Source organism: Ambystoma mexicanum, chromosome 3p, assembly GCF_040938575.1.
Source record: "Ambystoma mexicanum isolate Mex_15411 chromosome 3p, UKY_AmexF1_1, whole genome shotgun sequence".
Taxonomy (NCBI): Eukaryota; Metazoa; Chordata; class Amphibia; order Caudata; family Ambystomatidae; genus Ambystoma; species Ambystoma mexicanum.
Genome location: NC_090925.1, coordinates 281,034,416 through 281,054,556, shown reverse-complemented (window position 1 = coordinate 281,054,556; position 20,141 = coordinate 281,034,416). Strand labels below are relative to the sequence as shown.

Here is a 20,141-nt window from a genome sequence, read left to right as displayed (position 1 = left end):
CAATCAGGTCAGCATACATGCAGCATTTATCGTCCGACCCCTCGCTGTACAGTGAATCTTGCTGGTGGTCGAGAATGATCAGTGGAGACAAACCTACATGGCTTATGGCAACATCAAAAATTCTACAACAAGTAATGTCCACGTTGGATATCCTGACCTAATTCCAAATTGTACCAGAAATATAAAGAGTCAAGTCTTTGACATCTTTATTCTCTCTGACGCCAGGATACTCACAGCTTCTTCCTATACTTCTACCGAGTTTAACAGTCCAAAAAGGCCACAAAAGGGCTGAAATAACCAGCTAAACTGATTTTTAAATTTGTATTTACCTCATCTTAAAGAACATTCACGCAACTGTAAAAAGGTTTTGAAAAGTTTTTGTAAAAATCTATTTCTTTTGATTCATAAAAATAAAATAAAAAATAAAAAAAATTAAAAAAAAAATTTAAAATTCAAATCTACTCTGCAGCTGGAGGGTACCAATCACAAAACAATGGTTTGGACAAATTCTAATCCTTTTTAGAAAATAAAATAATAAATGAAAAAGATAACGAAAGAAACAACTAGTATGAATTAAATGGAAAAATAAAAAAATATTTGTAGGAAACAGTTAAAGGATAGCAGAAAATTAAATAAAATGCAATTTAGTTTTGCATGAGATAAAAAAAATGGAATAGAAAGCATAAAAAATGTACTATGTCAGAAAAATAGCATTGATGGAATTTTGCTGACTGGACACTGGCTCAGTTATACAGGTTGATTCCCCATCTTCATATTTAAATACAAGTAAAACCAACAATAATCCAAAATAAGCAGTTTTTCTTAAACTGCTCCCCCTGCAAGAGAGTGGCTCCAGGCAGGAACCAATGGCCATATTGCATCATTCCCTAAACTACCTGCATCCCCAAATTCAGTTTTACCATAGAGTGTTATCCAATCCGATTCAAACCATCAAATACCTCTATCTACACGAAAGTTTCAAAACATTTTGTGCTTCAGATCCAAATGGTTTAAATCGTTGAAGTGTTTTGAACCCTCAATGTTTAGATCAGCTTGAATCTGACTGAAGGCAGTTCACCTATCCCTTGTAGCCTTGTAGCCTCATTACGAGTGTGCCGGTCTGGTAACAACGGTAACCAGACTGGCACACTCAGGTCTGCGAGTGGGAGGCTTTCCACCCACCAGGTGGGACCCGCTCGCAGACCTTGACGGATGCACCGGCACCATTATTAACGGTGCAGGTGCATCCGTCCTCCCCATTCCCATTGAGTCCAATGGGACTCAAATGGGAATGGCGAGTAATATTTTCTGGCGCCCGGCAATATGGAATTACAGAGCTGTAATGCCCCGATAGGTCCCGATTGGCCGGCGCCGGGAAAAAATAACTCCAGCAGCAGGCATGCCAATATTTACCGGCACTCCTACCACCGGACTCATAATGAGGCCCAATAACTTCAAAGCAGGTCCTCCATTTATGGAGCCTCACACGTATTCTCTGATATGTTAATGGTATTTTATTTCCCTCACAATGTCCCTCTTTCAATTCCCCTTGGCAAGATTGGGAAGCTTACAAACTCAATTGGTACACGGTTTTGTATTTTGCTCAGACAAAAAAAAAACAGAAAGCAGTAGAATTATAACTGTAAAACTGTCTTTCTGCATAACTAACAGCTTCCATTGTCTGTCACAAAAGTCATTAACTCTCAAAATATTCGACCTGGAAGCATTTTGTCTATGAAAAAAATGGAATGTGTTCCACATTTTTGGGCACTAAATATTACAGCTTCCTTTCCTTTAATGTGGCATTAAGCCAGCTGCCAGCCCCATTTAATGGCCCAAGCGAAGCAAAGGCCATTAACGAGGGCTCTGGCCCGTTAACCCATTCCAGGCCTTAGAACAGGACCTTAAGGGCATTAGCCATCTGGTCTACCAAAGCGGTGACCCGTAGTGCTAAAAAAAAAGATGCTCCTTCGTTCAAACGGGACGCTGCGTGTGTCCCGTTGAACAAAGGAAAATCCTTTACTAAGATGGCCGCCATGGAAAGGGAAGACGGGCTCCGTACAGAGCCCCTTTTCCCTTTCGATGGTGGCCTGTGGGAGGCAAGGGGAAGGAGCGGATGCAGCAGCGGCATTCGCTGCAGTGAAAATAATTTAAGTAGGGGATAGGAGGTAAAAAAGGGGACGGAGGTTGGGGGAAAGATGGTGGTGGGGGAGCTGGCCATCAGGCAGCATGGAACGCAGGCTTTCACCAGTGGTTCAAACTTGTGTTACTAGTCACCTGATTGGCTGGCACCTCGTGCCAAGGTGCTAAAGGTAATTGATCATCTGCGAGTCAGTAGCATGTCACATTCACCTCTGAACAGCAAGCTGGGATGAGGCAGGGACTGGGATTCTGCACATAACAAGCTACCCTCCAGATGAGATTACGCCCCTGAAGAACCTTTCACTAAGCTTCTTCTGAGAGTAGCATTGGCCTGGGGGCAGCACTTGCAGCCCACAGAAGGTGTGACATTCCAGGTACTGATGGAGCATGCTTTCTCCTTCTAAGAGAATATTGTGTAAATTATTTAGATAGCAGAGAATGAGATTTTGAAATTCCAGGAGGAAGACGGTTTGAAAATAAAAATACTTCACAAACAAGCAGGATGTAAATACAGTGAGAAATAGAAAAGCAAAGCATGAAGTGGAGGGAAGCAAAATGCATAAGATTAGAGAGAAAGGAAATAATTGGTGGGGGAGAGGAAGAAAAGGAGGAAGAAGGAAAGAAGGAAAGAAGACAGAGAGTCTTCGTGATGCATAAACGGTGAGCAGTTAGGTCTAAGTGAACAACTTTACCATACCTGCAGTACTTACCCTTAGGGGTAATATGTCATGACAGAGACCCCAGCATGCTGGTAGAGAGCATTCACTTACCGGTCCTTTCTGACAAGTACATTTGTGTGCATAAGATTCGGGGATGGTGCCCATCTCATCTAAAGATGAGTGTGTACAATGTGTAGACAATAGCCTAATTGTGTATTTGTGAAAAGACAACAGATACCAGGATAAAGCTTTATTTCAGTGACTGTAACACATGAAATGTCAACCCAAACGCAGCTTGCCCATTCCCTGAAATATCATCTACCTTTAAGACAAATCTATCTGTTCACACAGAAAGCAAATAAAAGGTAACTAACAACAACATGACTTCTGTGGTGAGAATGAGAGATGAGCTGGGGATAATCAGAGAGGAACCATTTTGAAGTAACCAACACCCAATAGAGCTCTCAGAAAGGAGTGCCCTATATGGACAACCTGAGTCATTTCAGGACTTTTGCAAAAGGCCAACAAGATACGCTTCAATGCAGGTGGTGTGGGTGGTGCCAAACTCCACCTAATTGGCACACATTTTCACTTTCAGCCCATCTGTTAACTGTGAGGAGGTGTGATTAAAAACTCTGGTCTGAAACCAAGAACGTGTTGCTTTTTAGGGACAGGAGATTGAGAACAGGGTCGTTACTTGAAGCTTCTAGCAAGAGTAATGGCTCATTCTGTCCCACATGACATGCTTGTCCATGCCTCACCACCTAAGAACTCCTGCAGAGGTGGCAAAGTTAAAAAAAGGACAATTTTAAATATGGAGTCTGATGAGACTTTGAGCATTCGAGAGCTGAGCTCTTGTTGGGGGTCCATGAATTCCCCTGCCACTGAACCGCAAATAGTGTTGTGCCAGCATCGAAGCTTCCCAGGCTGAACCATGCATTGGTGTGCCTGGCCTGTGAATGCCCCTGCCAGGAGAATTACAACCTGTCGAACAGCCTCAATAATAGACCAGATGCCCCACTCTGTACCTCACGTCTACCCTGCTTACCCATCATAAAGGAGAACCCAAGTTCCCTTGCCAACCCAACCCCTTACCTTCCAAGTTCACCAGCCTTTTTTGATTACAGCAGATCCGTGGAGGACCTGAATGACGCCTCAGGTCACATTTCCCACCATACTACTTTGCTCCACCACACAAGAACCACAAAGGTAGGCAACTTTTCTTGCGTAGAATCTCACACATGGATTGGCCATCAACCCCCGTCCATGCCATTTGTGGGATTGAAATTCCGATCTTTTACAGGTCCTCGAGAAGATCTTGTACAGGTCCTCGAGAAGCAATGCCCACTTATAGGCCTTGAAATCAACACATGTTTATCTATGTATTTATTTCTTGAGTGTAAGAAATACAAACACTTAGCCTGAGCTGCTCCTCCTGGCTCCCCTTAGAACTTCCCTCTTGGACCCTCCCCAGCACTTGTCCCCTCCTCTGTTACCTCCTTCCATCCCCCTCCCCTGCACATCTCATGAATGCACTTGCACGGCTGAATGCCACAAGGCCTAGTAGGACCACGGCAGTATATATATGTTATTGTTGCTTTTTGTTTCTTGCCACTGTTATTATCTCCCCTGTTCCCTATCAATTGAGCCGTGTGGCGCTTTGAAACACAACCCCTTTGTATAAAGCACCTTACAAATGATGAATAAATAAAAATAAATTAGCTTTCATCTGTGAGGGTACCATACTGCAGAGAGTTTATTTGAAAGCAAACTTTTCGACTATTGGTGGTTGTATGGCAATGGAAAGATTCCTTTCAGAGATCCGACAGATTTTATGAGGTTTTCTAAACTTTAAATTGGTTCTTTCCTGATCATTGCTGGAAAATAATTCCAGGGAAGTGGGGCTTGATTTAAAAATGAACAGCTACCCCATCTGCCCTGGAAACAAATAGCAGGTTCAGTTCTTCAGAGAGTATAGTCCAATTTGGAGTCTGTTTCTTATTTATTTTAGCTTAGAATGGTAGGTTAATTTGTAAAGTATATTTTGTGAGGAATACATGATGTCTTAAATTGTATTCTTTTGCATTCAAGAAGCCAATGTAAGTGCTGCAGAGCTTGTGAAAGTGGAACAAAAAAAGGAAGTCTAAAAAGAGTTCCAGCTGTGATATTCTGGACTCACAGGAGTCTGGTCAGTAAATACTTGGGAGACTTACAAAAATCGAACCTCTCTGATACAAAGGCATTTGTTAACTCTACTTGATGACTAAAAGTAAAGAACTACAGAAATGTCCTAAGTTATTGCAATTAGCCTTGCAAATACCTCAGAGATATTCTCAGCTTTCTCACCTTCCCACAGAAACTCACTGGGCGTCATGTCGAGTTTTCCAGTCCGGAAATAAGGGTGCCGGTGAGCTTACTAAGGATTCGCCTGCCAGAGCCGCTGTGCCCAACAGGTCTGACCCTACCTGGCACAGAGGTCACGGTAGGCAAAGCCATCACGGAAGCACCCGAACATTAACAACGGTGCCATTGCTTCCATGTCCCCACTCCCATATTGGAATGGGGATTAACAAAATTACCGGTGCCTGACTGCCCGGCGATGGACTTGTAATAGCCCAGTGGCAACGGGAAGTCAGGTGCGGTCATTTTCTACAGGTCCGACGGCATCACGCCGTTAGCACTGGCAGGATTACTGCTGGACCCGTAATGAGGCCCACTGTTTCTGGAGCCATGGTTCTCTCTAGGCTGGACTACTGAAACAGCCTATTCTGTATGATTTATTATGATGTTGTTAAAAATTGTAAGTCTTAATGTATGGTATAGCAAAGCCCTGAAGACGACCTGTGTTGAAGGGTCGAAACACGTGTCAGCAGAGTACCTGAATAATAAGACATTTTTTGAAAAACTTATTAAAAGTTGTGGCAAAACATTTTGGGATTAACTGGCTATAGATAGTGCATATTCATTGAGGCACAGCACACATGGTTGATGGATCACTCTTCACTTCAGCTGTCATAACCAGTTTGAAATTGGAGACAGATGTGCACTTGCCGTCTAGATGTAAATGGACTTGATGTAACATGGTGTTTCAGCGATTGCTTCCATCTCCCCAATAGTTTTCAATCTGTAGCAACAGCTGCTCAATAAACTTCTACATTCAATGAAGGTAGAGGTTTAGTGAGCAGCTGGTGATACACATTGAAAGGTAATGGGGAGATGGATGTACTGTGTCGAACACAACAAGTTACTGGGTAGGGAAGGGTTCAAAGGATTAGACCACCAGAAAGGGGGATCTGCTGCCTAGGAAATCCTGAATCCAGTCCAGTAAGAATCAGAGATACTAAAGTGTTGTAACCTGCCCAGGGGGAGGGTAGGATCAACACTGTTGAAGGCAGCTGATGGAGCTTATATATAACAGAACTCCAGCACCACCGGCCATCTACCCTTCTGATAGGATCCGTCATGGATGTAACCACCAGATCATTACTATAACCTGGATGAAAGTCGATTTGTTTAAAGTCAGGTATATCCAAGAAGTCTACAAGATTTGTTACCTGGTGACCAATTACAGATTATAATATCTTTTCCGAAAACGGGAGTCTAGGTATGGGGTGAGTTGGTCAGATCTAGTGGACGAGTGCCCATCTCTTTTTCGAGAGGGCGAGCACCATGGCATGCTTTGGAAATGTCCCTATGTTTAATAAGGTATTTCTGAGGGCCTCTAGGGATATTGCAATCAAAGGTATAAAATTGTTTGTCTTGTTGGCAGGGCACGGATCGGTGGGTGACATTGAGGTTTTTATTTTGACTGTACATTTGTTCAGTTCAGCGGATGTTACTGGTGAAAAAGAATTACAATTTACAGGGTAAGACGTTTTATCTCAAATGTTCATCAGGGCATCTTGATGGAGGCGTGGGCAAGTTAACAAGTTTCCTTAAATGTGTCTTCCTTTCTTATGTTGTCTGAGAAATATATAGCTATATTTTCACAGAGCTGTTTGAAAGGTGTGAATTTCGGACCAAAGAAGGCAAAGGTTCATCAAAGGTTTTAAACAGCTCTTTACATGCATTAGCCATAAATATCCTATTGGTCAAATAGAATGTTTTACTTTCAGAATATGTCTCTTATAGAATGCTCAATATGTTTTATGAACATGTGATCTGACTTAAGTTTTGATGATAGCCATTTTGTTTCAGCTTCCTGTAATTTTGATAGTTGGACATTAAGAGCTTTGGGAACCAATATTGGTTTATTTCCTCTTTTTCTAGGGTAACTAAATTAGATGGTGCTACAGACTGAAATACTGATACCATCTGCTCATTCGTGTTTTGTAGAGTGGTGTGAGGTTCTAGATCTTTTACTTTGAGATTGTTTTTAATGGGTGACTTAATAGAGCTACTGAACTAGGTGTGGCTTTGATCGACATTTTAATTTATTTCTCTTTAAGGGATCCTTGCATTGTGGTTTTAATTTCATCAATATATTGGAAAAAGGATGCTTAAATCGTCTGCCCAAGTGAATGGTATCAAATTGTCTACAGTAAATGACACAATAAATCAAAAAAACCCTATGCTATGAATGTGCTTTTTGATTAGTTGTGATATTCCCAATTAATCGAGTGCTTCAATTACTTGTTTGTTTTTTATAGATATCTGTCTTAGATAACCAGAACTTATAGTCTCAGGACATGTAGATGTGAGCACTCATAGTTAGAAGATATCTTAAATAATCAGCTTAGTAATGAATTCAATGTTATCATAGTAGGAGGTCTGTAGATTAATATGATATAGAGCATTTGCAATTCATGTTAAGCATGTCAGCATCACCATGATTTGGCGCAGGGATGTTGAAAGTTGTTAGATTGTCCTTAGAAATAAAAGCCACCCCACCAATAATTTGGTTTTGATGGGTGTGTGAGAGGGATTTATATTGATGTGGTAAGAAAGATGTTATTCAGCATAAAAGTATTGTTTTTCGTGAATCTGAGTTTCCTTTATTTAGAACTAGCAGGTGTACCTGTGCTCCGCACAGTAATTCCAACTTCAGTCCTAGTTTGAAGTTTATCTCATGAATTAAACCAATGCTTCTGTGTAGAGCATATTGCTAGTGTTTCCTGTAGAAGACAGATTGAACGAATTGAGCCTCATTCTAGGTTTGCCAGTCCAGAAACAGCAGTGCCGGTAAGCTTACCAGGACTATGGGTTTGCCTGGCAGAGCCGCTGTGCCCGACAGGCCTGACCCTGCCGGGTACTGTGATCTCGGCAGGCAAAGCCATCACAGAAGCACCGGCACCATTAAGAACGGTGCCGGTTCTTCCGTGTCCCCACTCCCATAGAAACCTATCAGACTCTGTGGGAATTGGGACTTACAATTTGCTGGCGCCTGACTTTAGGGCCACAGGTGTTGTAATCCTGTGGTGTTACTGGGAAGTCAGCTGCCAGTAAATATTTACGGGTCCGGCAGCAACCCACCGGTATCACTGGCACAGTTACCGCCAGACCCGAAATGAGGCCCATCGTCTTTGTTTCCAACTCTGGAGCAAGCCACATAAAGCTGACCATGAGAAAAGCATGAATCCCGTAAATTGATTCCAGCGACTCTGAGTCATAGCATTGAGAATGCGCAGCAACATTATTGGTATCCTGATCTACAGTGGAGGCAGCAGCGACCTCAACATTAGTGCTGTATGTGTAGTGCTGACACGTGTACGCTTTTTACTTCTGAGATGGCATACATTCATTAACTTCCGTGGGAAATGAAGTTCCTGTAATTATCATGAGAGATGTGCCACAATGTGACAGACAACATCATTGCAGATACTATTGAAGAGACATGCACCATTTCCTGTCACCCGCATTACTGAAAAAGCACTGTTTTGTGTCACCCACGTGACTTCAAAAGTGAGTGCTGCTTATGTCAGCTAGAATACTTATAGTGTGGAAAGTTTGGAACAATGAACTGCTGAAGTTTTAATGAACTGCTGAACTTTAAGAACAATTAAATCAGTCCAATCTTTTTGTCCAACTTTTCCCTAACACCGGCCTTCTCAAATCATCCCAATGTTATCATCCAGCTTCTCCAACACAGATCTTTCAGTGGAGGGGGGTCAAAAATCCAAAATTCCCAGATTATTCCAATTTTTTGGTCAGAGTTCGCCAACCAAGACCATAGTAGGGGGTGGGGGTTCTGAAAAACAAACCACTAAATCAGCTTTTGTTTATTTTAAAGTGAAAGTGTGTGTGAAATAATAATTGCCATATGCATTTGTGCAAATGTGTAAAATGTGTAAAAATAAACTGCTAGCCGTTAAAGCACGCAGAAAAATCAAAATTGCACAGCATTACCGCTATCAATGTGTTCACTGACCAGCGCTAATTATTTCTTGAATTGTAATTGGTAGAAAGTAAAGAATTGTGATTTGTGTTATTTTCAACCCACATGTGTGATTTATTTATGCTGTTAGAAGTTTATCGTGTTGTGCCACGAATAAAGTGGTGTTTGACATTTCCATGCGAGTTTCGTAACATTTAATCAAAATAAACCTAAACATATTCCCTGTACACCAGCCTGGTTCTTGTCTCATTGGTAGCTCAGGGGCAGGGATCGAAGGGGTGTAAAATGAATTGGAGATACGGCTGAATAAAAAGTTTGTTGCATGACACCTTGAGTGGGGAGATACGGAACTCCCTGTGTAGAGTGTGGCCTCTCAATAAAACATTAAAAAATTAAATTGCTTTCTAGATCCAAATAGACATGTACTTGTGAATTTGATTGCTGTGTTCAAAGCTATATCGATAAAAACACTTGAATTCTCTTCGGCGGGAGAGGGCATTGTTGTATCTTTCTGTGCAGTTCAGTGTCACAATATCTATGGTATCATTGGGCCTCATCACAACCCAGGCGTTAAGGGGTTAACGCCGCCGTAAAAGGTGTCGGCGCCGTTAAACCCTTAACGCCTGATTACGAGGTCCCTTTGCGGGTTGCACTTTAACGCCTGCTTTTAGCAGGCGTTAAAAAACCAACCCGCAAAGGGGCCGAGGAGCTAATTACGGCACTGTAATTTACGGTGCCGTAATTAGCGCCTTCCCCATTCCCATTGAGCCCTGAGGGCCAAAAATGGGAATGGGGAAGGGACCATGGTTTAGCGCCTGGGTCGTAATGAGGCCCATTGTGTGGAGCTGCAGGGCGTAGTTTGATGAAGATATCAAGGATAATTCTAGGTTTGCCATTGGGAATCTATTCACCATTTCATTTGTGGCCTAGCAACAATGACTGGTTAGAATTTAACCAGACAGTGTCACGTTTCTGACCATGATTGCTTTGGTATCACCCCTGGCAACATGTGACACACAATAAGAGAAACAATGAGAGGAAAGAGCCAAGAAGGACAAAGAATGAAGGAACACAAAACTGACAAAGAGTGACTAGAAACAGCAATGGAATGAAAGTACTGGAGAGTGGATGGAGAATGCAAACACGTAATTGATTGTATTGAGAGCGCAACACACAAATGCTTAACTTCTAGAGACATTACCTGTGGGCCTTGTTGACCATCTTGACCCGGTGAGCCCTCTGGTCCAGGTGGGCCCTGCAAAAATAGATCGACAGGTCAGCGTTGCCTTGTAACAAATGTTGGTAAATTACTGACAGCGAGAAAGCTAAACGAGACCCTGCACAAGGATTCTAGATTGAAAGGTAATGGGGAGATGGATGTACTCTGTCGGACACAACAAGTTACTTGGGTAGTGTAGGGTTCAAAGAATTAGATCACCAGCAACTGGGTTCTGCTACCTCGGAAATCCTGAATGCTGTCCAGTAAGAAGCAGAGATACAAAAGTGTTATACACATGATTAAGTCCCTACCAACATGGTCGAACGTTGTGCAATATGCCAATTAAGTGTCACCTTTTCACTGTTTATCACTTTGGTGTGCTGAAATAGGCTTCCTCTTTTGGGAGAAGCCACTGTGATCAAGCCACAAGTATGTGGTGAAACTTGTTGGCTGCCTCTCTGGCGCCGATATAACTGGGGAACCAAGATTGTGTTTTTAAACTGCAGCAACTAAATAAAGGTTGTTATAATTCACGATCAAAGCAGTTTTTTGTCGGTTCTTCCGCTTGCTATTTTGAAAGCTGTTATTGATCCACGTGTTGGGAGTGCTACTCCTGCACCACCATCTACCCGCTTCCTGATAGGATCCATCATGGATGTAACCACCAGATCATTACTATAAACTGGACGAAAGTCGATTTGTTTATAGCCAGGTACATCAGGTACATCCCACACAGGCGAGCAATGGGAATAAACCATTCACACTGTTTCCAGAGCAGGTTTGAAGGATGCCCTGCCTGTAGAGGGGTCTCTGGTGAAGGGACCCTCTCCTGCCCTCTCTCATAGCACAGCATAGGCAGGCCCGGACACTTACCTGTAGACCGGGGCTTCCACTCTCACCTCTGTCTCCTTTAGCACCAGGAGAGCCCTGAAAAAGAAATGCACCTTGTTAGAAGCAAAACAAGCTTGTGCTGTTACGGTTTCTACAGTATTCAAGGATGAATACACAAGCATAGACAGGGTGCACATGTCACTAATGGCTACAAAGTGCAGCACCATGCTTCAGACATGTCATGGAGGGAAGCCCAATGTGTCATGAGGGTTGAGTGGTGTAGGCTCAGAGGATATGCGTTGTACATAACGAGGGTTGGGCATTTCAGCAAATGAGGAGAGGGATAGTGTGTCCACAGTTGGAATCTCCTGAACATCATCTGGTGTGGGCGTTGTGGCTGCAAATGTTGTTCTGTGTCCATCATAAAACACAAGAGGTGGAAGCCAGGGCCTCAGATGGGTTCTCACCAACACCATGAGTGCTAGGCGGTGTACCCTCAGTTTTAAATCTCATATATGGCCTGTGTGTAAGTTAACGTGGCCTCAGTGGGGGCCTGCTGTACTTCATTAGTGTGGGGTGTTAAAGGATCATGTGGGGGTCTCATGTGCATCACATGGAAGGGTGTTATAGCCTCAGGTGGAGTCTCCTCTACATCACACGGGTGAAGTGCTGTAGCCTCAGAAATTGTCTCATGTACATCATCAGGTTTCGTGCTGTGTCCTCAACCGGGGGTCTCATGGATATTTGGAGGGTCAGGTTTTATAATCTTGCGTTTCGTCTCCTCACCAGAGTGGGGTGTCACATGCATTTTATGTGAGTTGGGTGGTGATGAGTCCTCAGATGTCGGCAGGCACTTTATAATGCAAAGCCTTGTGGCATAATTCGAGTTTTACAAGCAGTATTCTCAGGATTTCCATAAATGTGATCATGCGGTTTGGGGCTCTGAGGAATAGGGGCAAAGAGATTCTCACACTGGGTGATTGGAGTAAATTACACTCTCTGGGTTGTGAGACCCACCTCAGCAGTCTCTGCTGTGGGAGAGAGTTAAGTATCTGGATGGAGTTCTACTCTATGGGTTGTCTGAGTGAGTTCGACATTCTGGATGATCTGAATGAGTTTGACCGTCTGGACTGTCGGATTGAGTTCCACAGTCTGGAGGGTCTGAGAGAGTTCCACAGCCTGGATAGTCTGACATTCTGGATGGTCTCAGAGAGCAATCTGGGTGGTGTTAATGACTAAGTTATTCATCTTTTGTAACATGCTTAATGATGAAGACCAATCGCTAAGTGCAGGACCAGGATTTGAACTTGTGTTGCTCTGTGTTGTCTTGCTTCCAAGACAAACTCATTGCCCCTGAGCTATCCTACTGGCCCAATGAAGGCTACGAAGAAGCTGCTTTTAAAGCAGAATGCCTCTATACGTGGGTCTAGCTGTAAGGATTGTGATGTATTCTTTGCTAAGGGGGATTGGTTTGTCACCCAGATAAACTGATTTAATTCGGCAATGCATTATGTACAATGCATTCGTTTTAGCATTGACTGGGTGATTCGGGAAAGAAATACATCCTATGGTTTGATTTAAGAAATCTATAAATAACCCTTTTTTTGAATCATCTTGGAAAAGAAAGATTACTGTGCATCACCCGAGAGAAAATGTCAAACTTACATCAGTTAACGAACCAAAAATGAACATTAGGTCACAAAGTTAACAAAGGACTCCATATAATTAACTTTACAGCATCTCTAAACATCAGATAATGCCGTCCCCGATAGAGTTAAAGGATTTTGGCAAAAGCAGAAGACAGTTATAGAAATGTTATTGATGAAGGCCTGTGTTGGACCATAACCAATGCAAAAGGGATTGGGAGAAGGGTCGTGTACCTAATTGAGGGCAGTGATACTGGGAAGTGACTTGGAGGAAACTTGTTCAGTTCACTTAATGTGATATAATGTCAATTAGATGCCCATTTAGTCAACATGGTTCTAAGGATGTTGGTCCCCTGCTTGCAATAGAAATATAAACATACGATTTCTGACTTATTCAACAAGAACTCGTCATGGCATGCAGCCTGGAGAGTCACAGATTTTAGGGGGATCACTTTCACTAACACAAAAACCTATTTTAAGAGTGGACTGCATGCAGAGTAGCTCATCACACGACATAAACAAACAGGGAATCATATCATGCTATGCTTATATTAGCACTGAGAGTAGTAGTAGTCGGAGAAGAGTTAAAACAATACGTATATGCCAATGAGGAAAGGTCCATGGTATATCCAAAGGCTTGAATGTTTGATGTGAAGCTATTTGGGGAGTGCTTGAGAGCAGGCTCCTGTTCCCGCGTAATTGGCAGGGCGCTCTGAAAGCTCAACAGGCTCATTACAGCTCTCGAGGTATTCCCAGCAGAAAATCATCTGGAGGTCCATAGCATTATCACTGGTGCTAAACTGAGGAGTGAAACCTGCAGTGGTAATTTAGTGGTGTTCCTTGACTACCGCTGGTGGTATGTAAACCAAACCACTTTTTCATTAATTTGCATAATCGACAGTAGTGAGTTACACCACTACTGTACATTTTTGTAATGCAAAAAGTGGAAACGTTGACCTTTTTATCCATTAGGGTTCCATGAATGCATTGGAGGTAATGCTAAAACATGCCGTGTTCGCAAAAATCCCCAGATTTTAGCACCTGGCTCATCACATGAATGGAAGTATGTGCTAAATACCATGAAGGTAAATATAGCTGTATTGCAAGGTACCATTTCCCATTGAAAATTCCACCTATGTCTATTTACCCTTACTCAGAGGCGGAAGCAAACATTTAAAAAAGTTCCAAGAGTTGTTTTTCTTAAAGTTGTTTTCCCGGTACAGGAGGGAAGCACGAACACGTCCCTTCAACGAGAGGAAAACACCCCTGGAATGCGGACATTGGAAGCAGTAGAACATGGGGACTTCTCTGGGGCCCACCCGTTCTCTAACTTTCACAGGTACTACAGAGTAGGATCAGAACTGACTCTTGTGTGCCTTACAAAAATGGGCATTAGTGGCATAGTCCACTCCTTTGTGCTACTTATTTACACCCTCAAAATGAGGGGGAAATGGAAAGAAAGAAAAGCAAAAGAAAAACCCAGTGGATTCCTTGGAGTACTTATGTACTATTTCAGGAAATCTAGTAAAGTTTCCATTATACTAGTGGTAATGCTGTAATGGGGTTTTAATATTCAGATTACAACCGGTGGTAGTTCTTCTATCATGCCACTTTCTGCAGGGGATACCTCTGAAATTGGAATGAGGCCCATATATGTAAACGGTCCCCAGTCAAAATGTGTGTTACATGGGGGGGGCTGCTGTTGAGCAGCAACAGGAATGGCCGCTTAGTTGAGAGCTCCGGCCATGCAATAATCCTGAATAAAATGTAAAGTGCCTGCTATATCAACTCTCGTCCACTGAGAAGGTGAAGGCTGGCTTGGGGCGACAAACGGCCAAGTTTGGAGACTTGCAGGGAGCCGAAAGTGCCGTAGTTCCAGACTGACAGAGCTGACGGCACAATACACTAACGGACGCTGGTGGAGGCGTCCAGGAGTCGTGAGGCAATCGCAACTTGAGCCCGGTGAGGAGAGGCCTGCACGGGGGAGGAAAAACAGAGCTGGATGCTTCAACCCAGGCGGAGCATCCATGGCGAGACACAAGGACGACCGGGGGTGATTGCGGCGCGACTCGAGTAGCCTTCGATAAAGAAATATAAACAGCATTGTTGGTCCGATGCTCGGAGATACGTGATGAGATATACCTGATGCAATGCAGCCATCAACAAAGTACACAACGACCCCATAGACACTTTATGATCCGGTCCTGCACCCCATTCCGTCGCAAAAACTCTACCAAAACGCACCCCCTCCCCCACCAACAGCACAGTGTGGGGAGGAAACAAGAAATCGTGCTGCGCCACCTGAAGAATGTACCTCAGAGGAAGGTGTGCTGGGACCACTGCCGGGCCTCGTTGACAGAAAGACCTGAGTGCTGAGGAGCGGGCGTTTGTGGAGGTACTAGTTGGGTCCTCATGTCGGGCTGGGAGCACTGTAAGACAAGTGATTGGAGGGCCCAACGGGGCACTTACAACACTGGGAAAGAGCTGAGCCAAGGGGTCCAGCACGAATCTCCCTGCGAAGTCAGGGCACAGACTGATCCTGAAAAATTAGTGCCCAGGAAGGGCACCCAACTGGTGGTGTGAGAGGATCGAAGTATTGTTGAGGAGTATAGAGTGGCCACAAAGACACATCGGAACTCGAGACTAGGATATAACTGGGGACACCAGTAAGGGGCGAGATCTTGTACTCACAACCACTGAAACACCTTGAAGGGGAGTGGGCAAGACTGAGGTCATTGCTTTGTTGTACCTAGGCACTGCAGCTGTAGTGGTCAGTACCCTGCTGCTGTAGATCTGATGGCGGCTGCTTGTGAATGCTGATGTGGTAGGGACCTGAAATCAGTGGGGTGGTGTGGAAGTGTTGGTGACACCCTGTTAGTGACCGAGAGACCTATATCCACATCAGAGGAGCGGCAATGCGCCCCACCAACTGTTCTGGGGTGACGCTGGGCACTCTAGTACATTCTGCTGCGGGAGAGACAGCCGGTGCTTACTCCCTCTGACTGAACAGTGGTGACTGGGAAGAGACTGGTGGACCAACATGACTAAAGGACGCGGGAAGAAGCAAGGCCCAATGGACTCATTTACCAGCAATTGTGCAGCAGGCTCCAGGCCGGTGACTCCAGAGCAGGCGGGAATCTCTAGCACCTCGAACAGTGGGACACAAGATGACCAACTATTAACACTGATGCAAAGCGGATTTATGCCCGTAACGTCAAATTAGATGACATTGTAGCAGCCATTGGGCCTTGAAAAAGTAAGTGGTTGTATCAATGAGGCAGATGTCAGAATAGGTGCGGTGGAGGACACAGTGAGCCAACATGACCGCGATATCACACTACTACAGGCTGAAGTCATCAAGACGCGAGGGAAGTGCGATCTTGAATCATGATCGAGAAGGAACAATGCACGTATTGTCAGAGTGCCAGAGGCCGAATGCAACAGTCCTATGGAACCATTTTTTGAAGACTTCCTGAAAACGCTTTTCAGCACAGATCAGTTCTTTTTTGGTTGAGCGTACACGCCGTGCGCTGCCCCCAGTTCCAAGACCACAAGCCCCTCCATGCACATTATTACTAAAATGCTTAATTATAGGGACAGAGACCTCATCCCAAGGCTGTTGAAAAGAACGAGGGACGCTCCACTGCGAGGCTGTGCAGAATTCGACCATCAGCACAGGGAGAGTGCGCTCACCTGGGTGTTTTGATTTTTTGTTTATTTAAAAGAATGAATGATGGGAGATCAACCTCCAGAAAATATTTCTGCACATATTTTCCACGCTCAGCGTACAGCAGAAAAATAGTCATATACTCTAGGAGAACATAGCTTACCAGTGCCACCCTACCCTGTCATGTGTAGCTGACACCTGACAGCTGTGTCTACATCAAAAGCCTCTGGCAGTGGGCAGCCTGATTAGCATTTCAAGGCCCCATGGATTTGCATTTCCATTGTTCCCCCTTGCTGGTGATGGCAAATACTGAAGAATGTTAATTAGCAGGCCTCAGGGAGGCCTGGGTGCAGGAAGTCACAATGGAGACCAGAGACCAACACCTCTTTGTAATGCAATGTGTCAACTTGGTACTAACAACCCTCCTTGGTATGAAAGGACAGTGAATGTCCTGTCTGGAACCACTCCTTTCAGAGCAGGGAAGTATGTGAATTGCAGGAGACAAAAGTCTGCCTGCAACACCCTACTTCAAAGGAGGCCCATGTTGTGACCAAGCGCTGAATAGGGCTCAGTTAATTAGGAAGACACTTTGATGTACAGCAGAGAGGAAGATGGGTGGGACTTAGAATTATATGTTGTCATCCTTACCCTGTCTGTTGCCGAGCGCTCTGATTATGACCTGAAGCATCAATGAAGATTGTTGGTGTGGACCCAGGATTGGTTCATTAAGGTGGGCCTAGCCTGCACCAATCACTGGGGCCTGTTTGGCTTTAAAAGTGGGCTGAACCCCTCACTGATCAGATCATCTGAAGACTTTGCAAGGAGTAAGAAGACAGACTCATTTGGACCCGGGCTGAAGGTACAGTCTACCTTACATCTTCCGCTAGTGAAAGAAAGCCAGGAGTTCTAAGAGGGAAGAAAGATCCCTACCCTAAACATCTCCCAGTGAACAGAGGGAGATACCGGACTCAGAGGATCTGCCCAGTAGTTCCAGAATCGGTACCCAGACAGCACATATCGGGCCCCGCTAGGTTCTGACAGCAAGCTTCCTAAGTGGGAAGTGCTGAAGAGTCTCTGGACAAAGGACAAGGCAGTTGCCTGCTAGCACTCTCCTGAGGTTTGGGCCGTCTGCCTTAAAAGGACACAAGCCCTGTGAAGAGGCTAGGAAGAGTGCCACACAAGCATCATCTTGAACCGCATCCGGCTGCACCACTGACTGTTGTCACGCCATAGTCACCAGAGCCGTCCGAGACACCTTGACCAGCATTCCAGATCCACCAACCAGCACAGAGACAATGATTCTTGGCCCCTAGCGGCCACGCTGGACAGCCTGTTGATGTCCCACCAGCCCCGCTTGCCGAACTGCCTGCCGCCTGGTACCCGCATCTTTCTCTCGCCACTAACTCTGTCTCACAGGGTGTGAAGCGCCCTGTAACCACCTTGATGCTGTCGAGCACCAAGAACTTCTTCAGCACAAGGTACATTGTGGTTTGCTCCCCCTGGTCGTTCTCTGAAGGCCCCTAGAGACAGTGGGCCTCATTACGAGGTTGCAGATAGCCTTGCTGGTAAAACCGGGTCCGGCACCCGCAAATGGGCAATTACCAGGCCTTTCCGGCCCAGCCCGACCCTGGTAATTGCCCGTTTGCAGGTGGCGGGCCCGGTACATCCCCATTCGAGCCCCGTAGGTCTCTATGGGAATGGGGACGTTGGATGCACCGACACCGTTTACAAAGGTGCCGGTGCATCCAACATGCTGGGCTCGCGGGTGCCGCACTGCCCGCCAGGTCAGACCTGGTGGGCTGACAGGCACCCGTGAGCACAGCTCGTAGTATGGTGGTACAGTAGCAACAGTGCCAGTAGCGCTACCGGCACCTTTGTTGCCTTACCGCCATACTTATAATGAGGCCCAGTTACAACCCTTTGGTGTGAAACCAAATAATCTTGAACTATATGACTGATTACTTTAACAACTGCCCTCCTGTCAGTATCCAGAATGCATTCTTTCCTTTGTGAAACTGGCTGTCCTCTCTATTCCTTTACAGTGTGGGTTGTAATTGTAGTGTGCTAGAACTGTCTGTTGTAGTAATAATAAAGTAGATATTTTTATACAACTTGTACTGGCCAGTTCCTTTTATCATTGGGTAATAATTGTATTTTCGCTGTGTTGCAAATAACCAACTATCCACAACCTTGAGGAGATAATCCTGCATTCCGTCCACGTTACCAACATTGGACAAGGAGCTCTTATAATTGACTTGCATTCCAATCTGTTTGGATCCCTTCTGGTGTACCAGAGGTGTGGTGTTGATTTATGGTTTAGAAACCGATATTCATCCCTGGACCACTGGTACCCCAGAAGTTGATTCATCACAGAGGACATTAACATTCATATGTATCCCGACTTTGCACCCAAGCCCAAAGAAGATCATGTGACTCAGTGAAGAGATTACTGAGAGCTAGACGTGTCCCATATGCTCTAATGTTTCCCACCAAATTATGCATTCAGCACGGCGGAACAGCACATTTTTAGGAAAATCCTGCAGACGCCACAGCCTATATTGAGGCGGCGATCATGCTCCCTATACCAGATTGTGGGAGAGATCCTAATCAGGACCCATGAAAAAATGCAAGACAGGACAGCCTGGGCGATTGATCGAGATGTGTTGCTTTAATGTTGTGAGTTCTTATAGCATGTGCAGGCAGGCAAAGCTGTTGAAATATAGCCGGGGAGGCGGTTACTTTGGTAGCCTGCTGAAGTTGGGGCTGCTCAAGGTGTACCTCGGGAAATGTCCATGGTTACACAGGGACAACATCATCAAGTTGGGGTGGATGTTTAGGGAGGGGAGATCGATAGGGTAGCTCAATGGATGGGTTTGGGTATGCTATGTCATGGATCGATTTCTAGCTGTTCTCGGCAGTGTGGGGGCCACACTTGCATGACGGCAGAATTTTACCTCGTACCCTGTCACATTAGTCCCCAGTGGTGATATCACTGGAGCTTGCTAATATGCCACGACCCTGGCCCTTCTGGAGGATGCCAAGGTCCATGTTCACGGATAGGGCGCTGGCAGAGGATATGCAGGCGAAAGTTGTAGGATTCTTTGAGACAAATGAGGGGTCAGTTCCGAATTTATGCCATTATATGGAAGACCTTTAAAGCTTGGCTGAGGGGGCACAATGATTTCGGTCATGACAGGGCATTTAGGACTACCGGCCGGAAGCTCATGGAGGTGGAATGCACGTTATTCCTTAAGACTTTCCTCTTTTCCTCCTCCTTCCCTCCTTCTCTCCTCTGCTAATCCCACAGTTGGTGAATCAGTGTCCTTGGTCCATATGCGTCTTCAGGGCCTTGACCTCCCACACCAATTCATACCAGCTCCTGTCTTTCCACAGTACTTTGCATCTGCACACCTTCCGCTCTGGAAACTCACGCTTACACCTGCCACTGCCCAAGCTGTGTAGCACTCTTCATTCCTAGCACGTTGTCCTTGGTTCACCCACAGGCTCGGACGCCCCAGCACTTACCCCCTCTTCACTCTTCCTTTCTGCACTTGCACATTCTGAATACTCACAAGGCATAGTAGGTTTGTCCCCCTCCCTCTTCCGCCTCTGCTCTTAAATATTGTGCTGCATTGTTGTCATT

The 20,141-nt window shown here is 44.9% G+C and overlaps 1 protein-coding gene across 1 annotated transcript in view; it reads right to left on the bottom strand.

The window, feature by feature from the left end:
* Positions 1 to 20,141, bottom strand: part of COL20A1 (collagen type XX alpha 1 chain) — a 686,383-nt gene that overhangs the window by 76,564 nt on the left and 589,678 nt on the right. Inside the window, exons 33-34 of the mRNA XM_069650801.1 lie at positions 11,228 to 11,281; positions 10,337 to 10,390 (exon numbers count right to left, since the gene is read on the bottom strand). Of these exons, the coding sequence (XP_069506902.1) occupies positions 10,337 to 10,390; positions 11,228 to 11,281 (108 nt within the window). The remainder of the gene's footprint in view (positions 1 to 10,336; positions 10,391 to 11,227; positions 11,282 to 20,141) is intronic.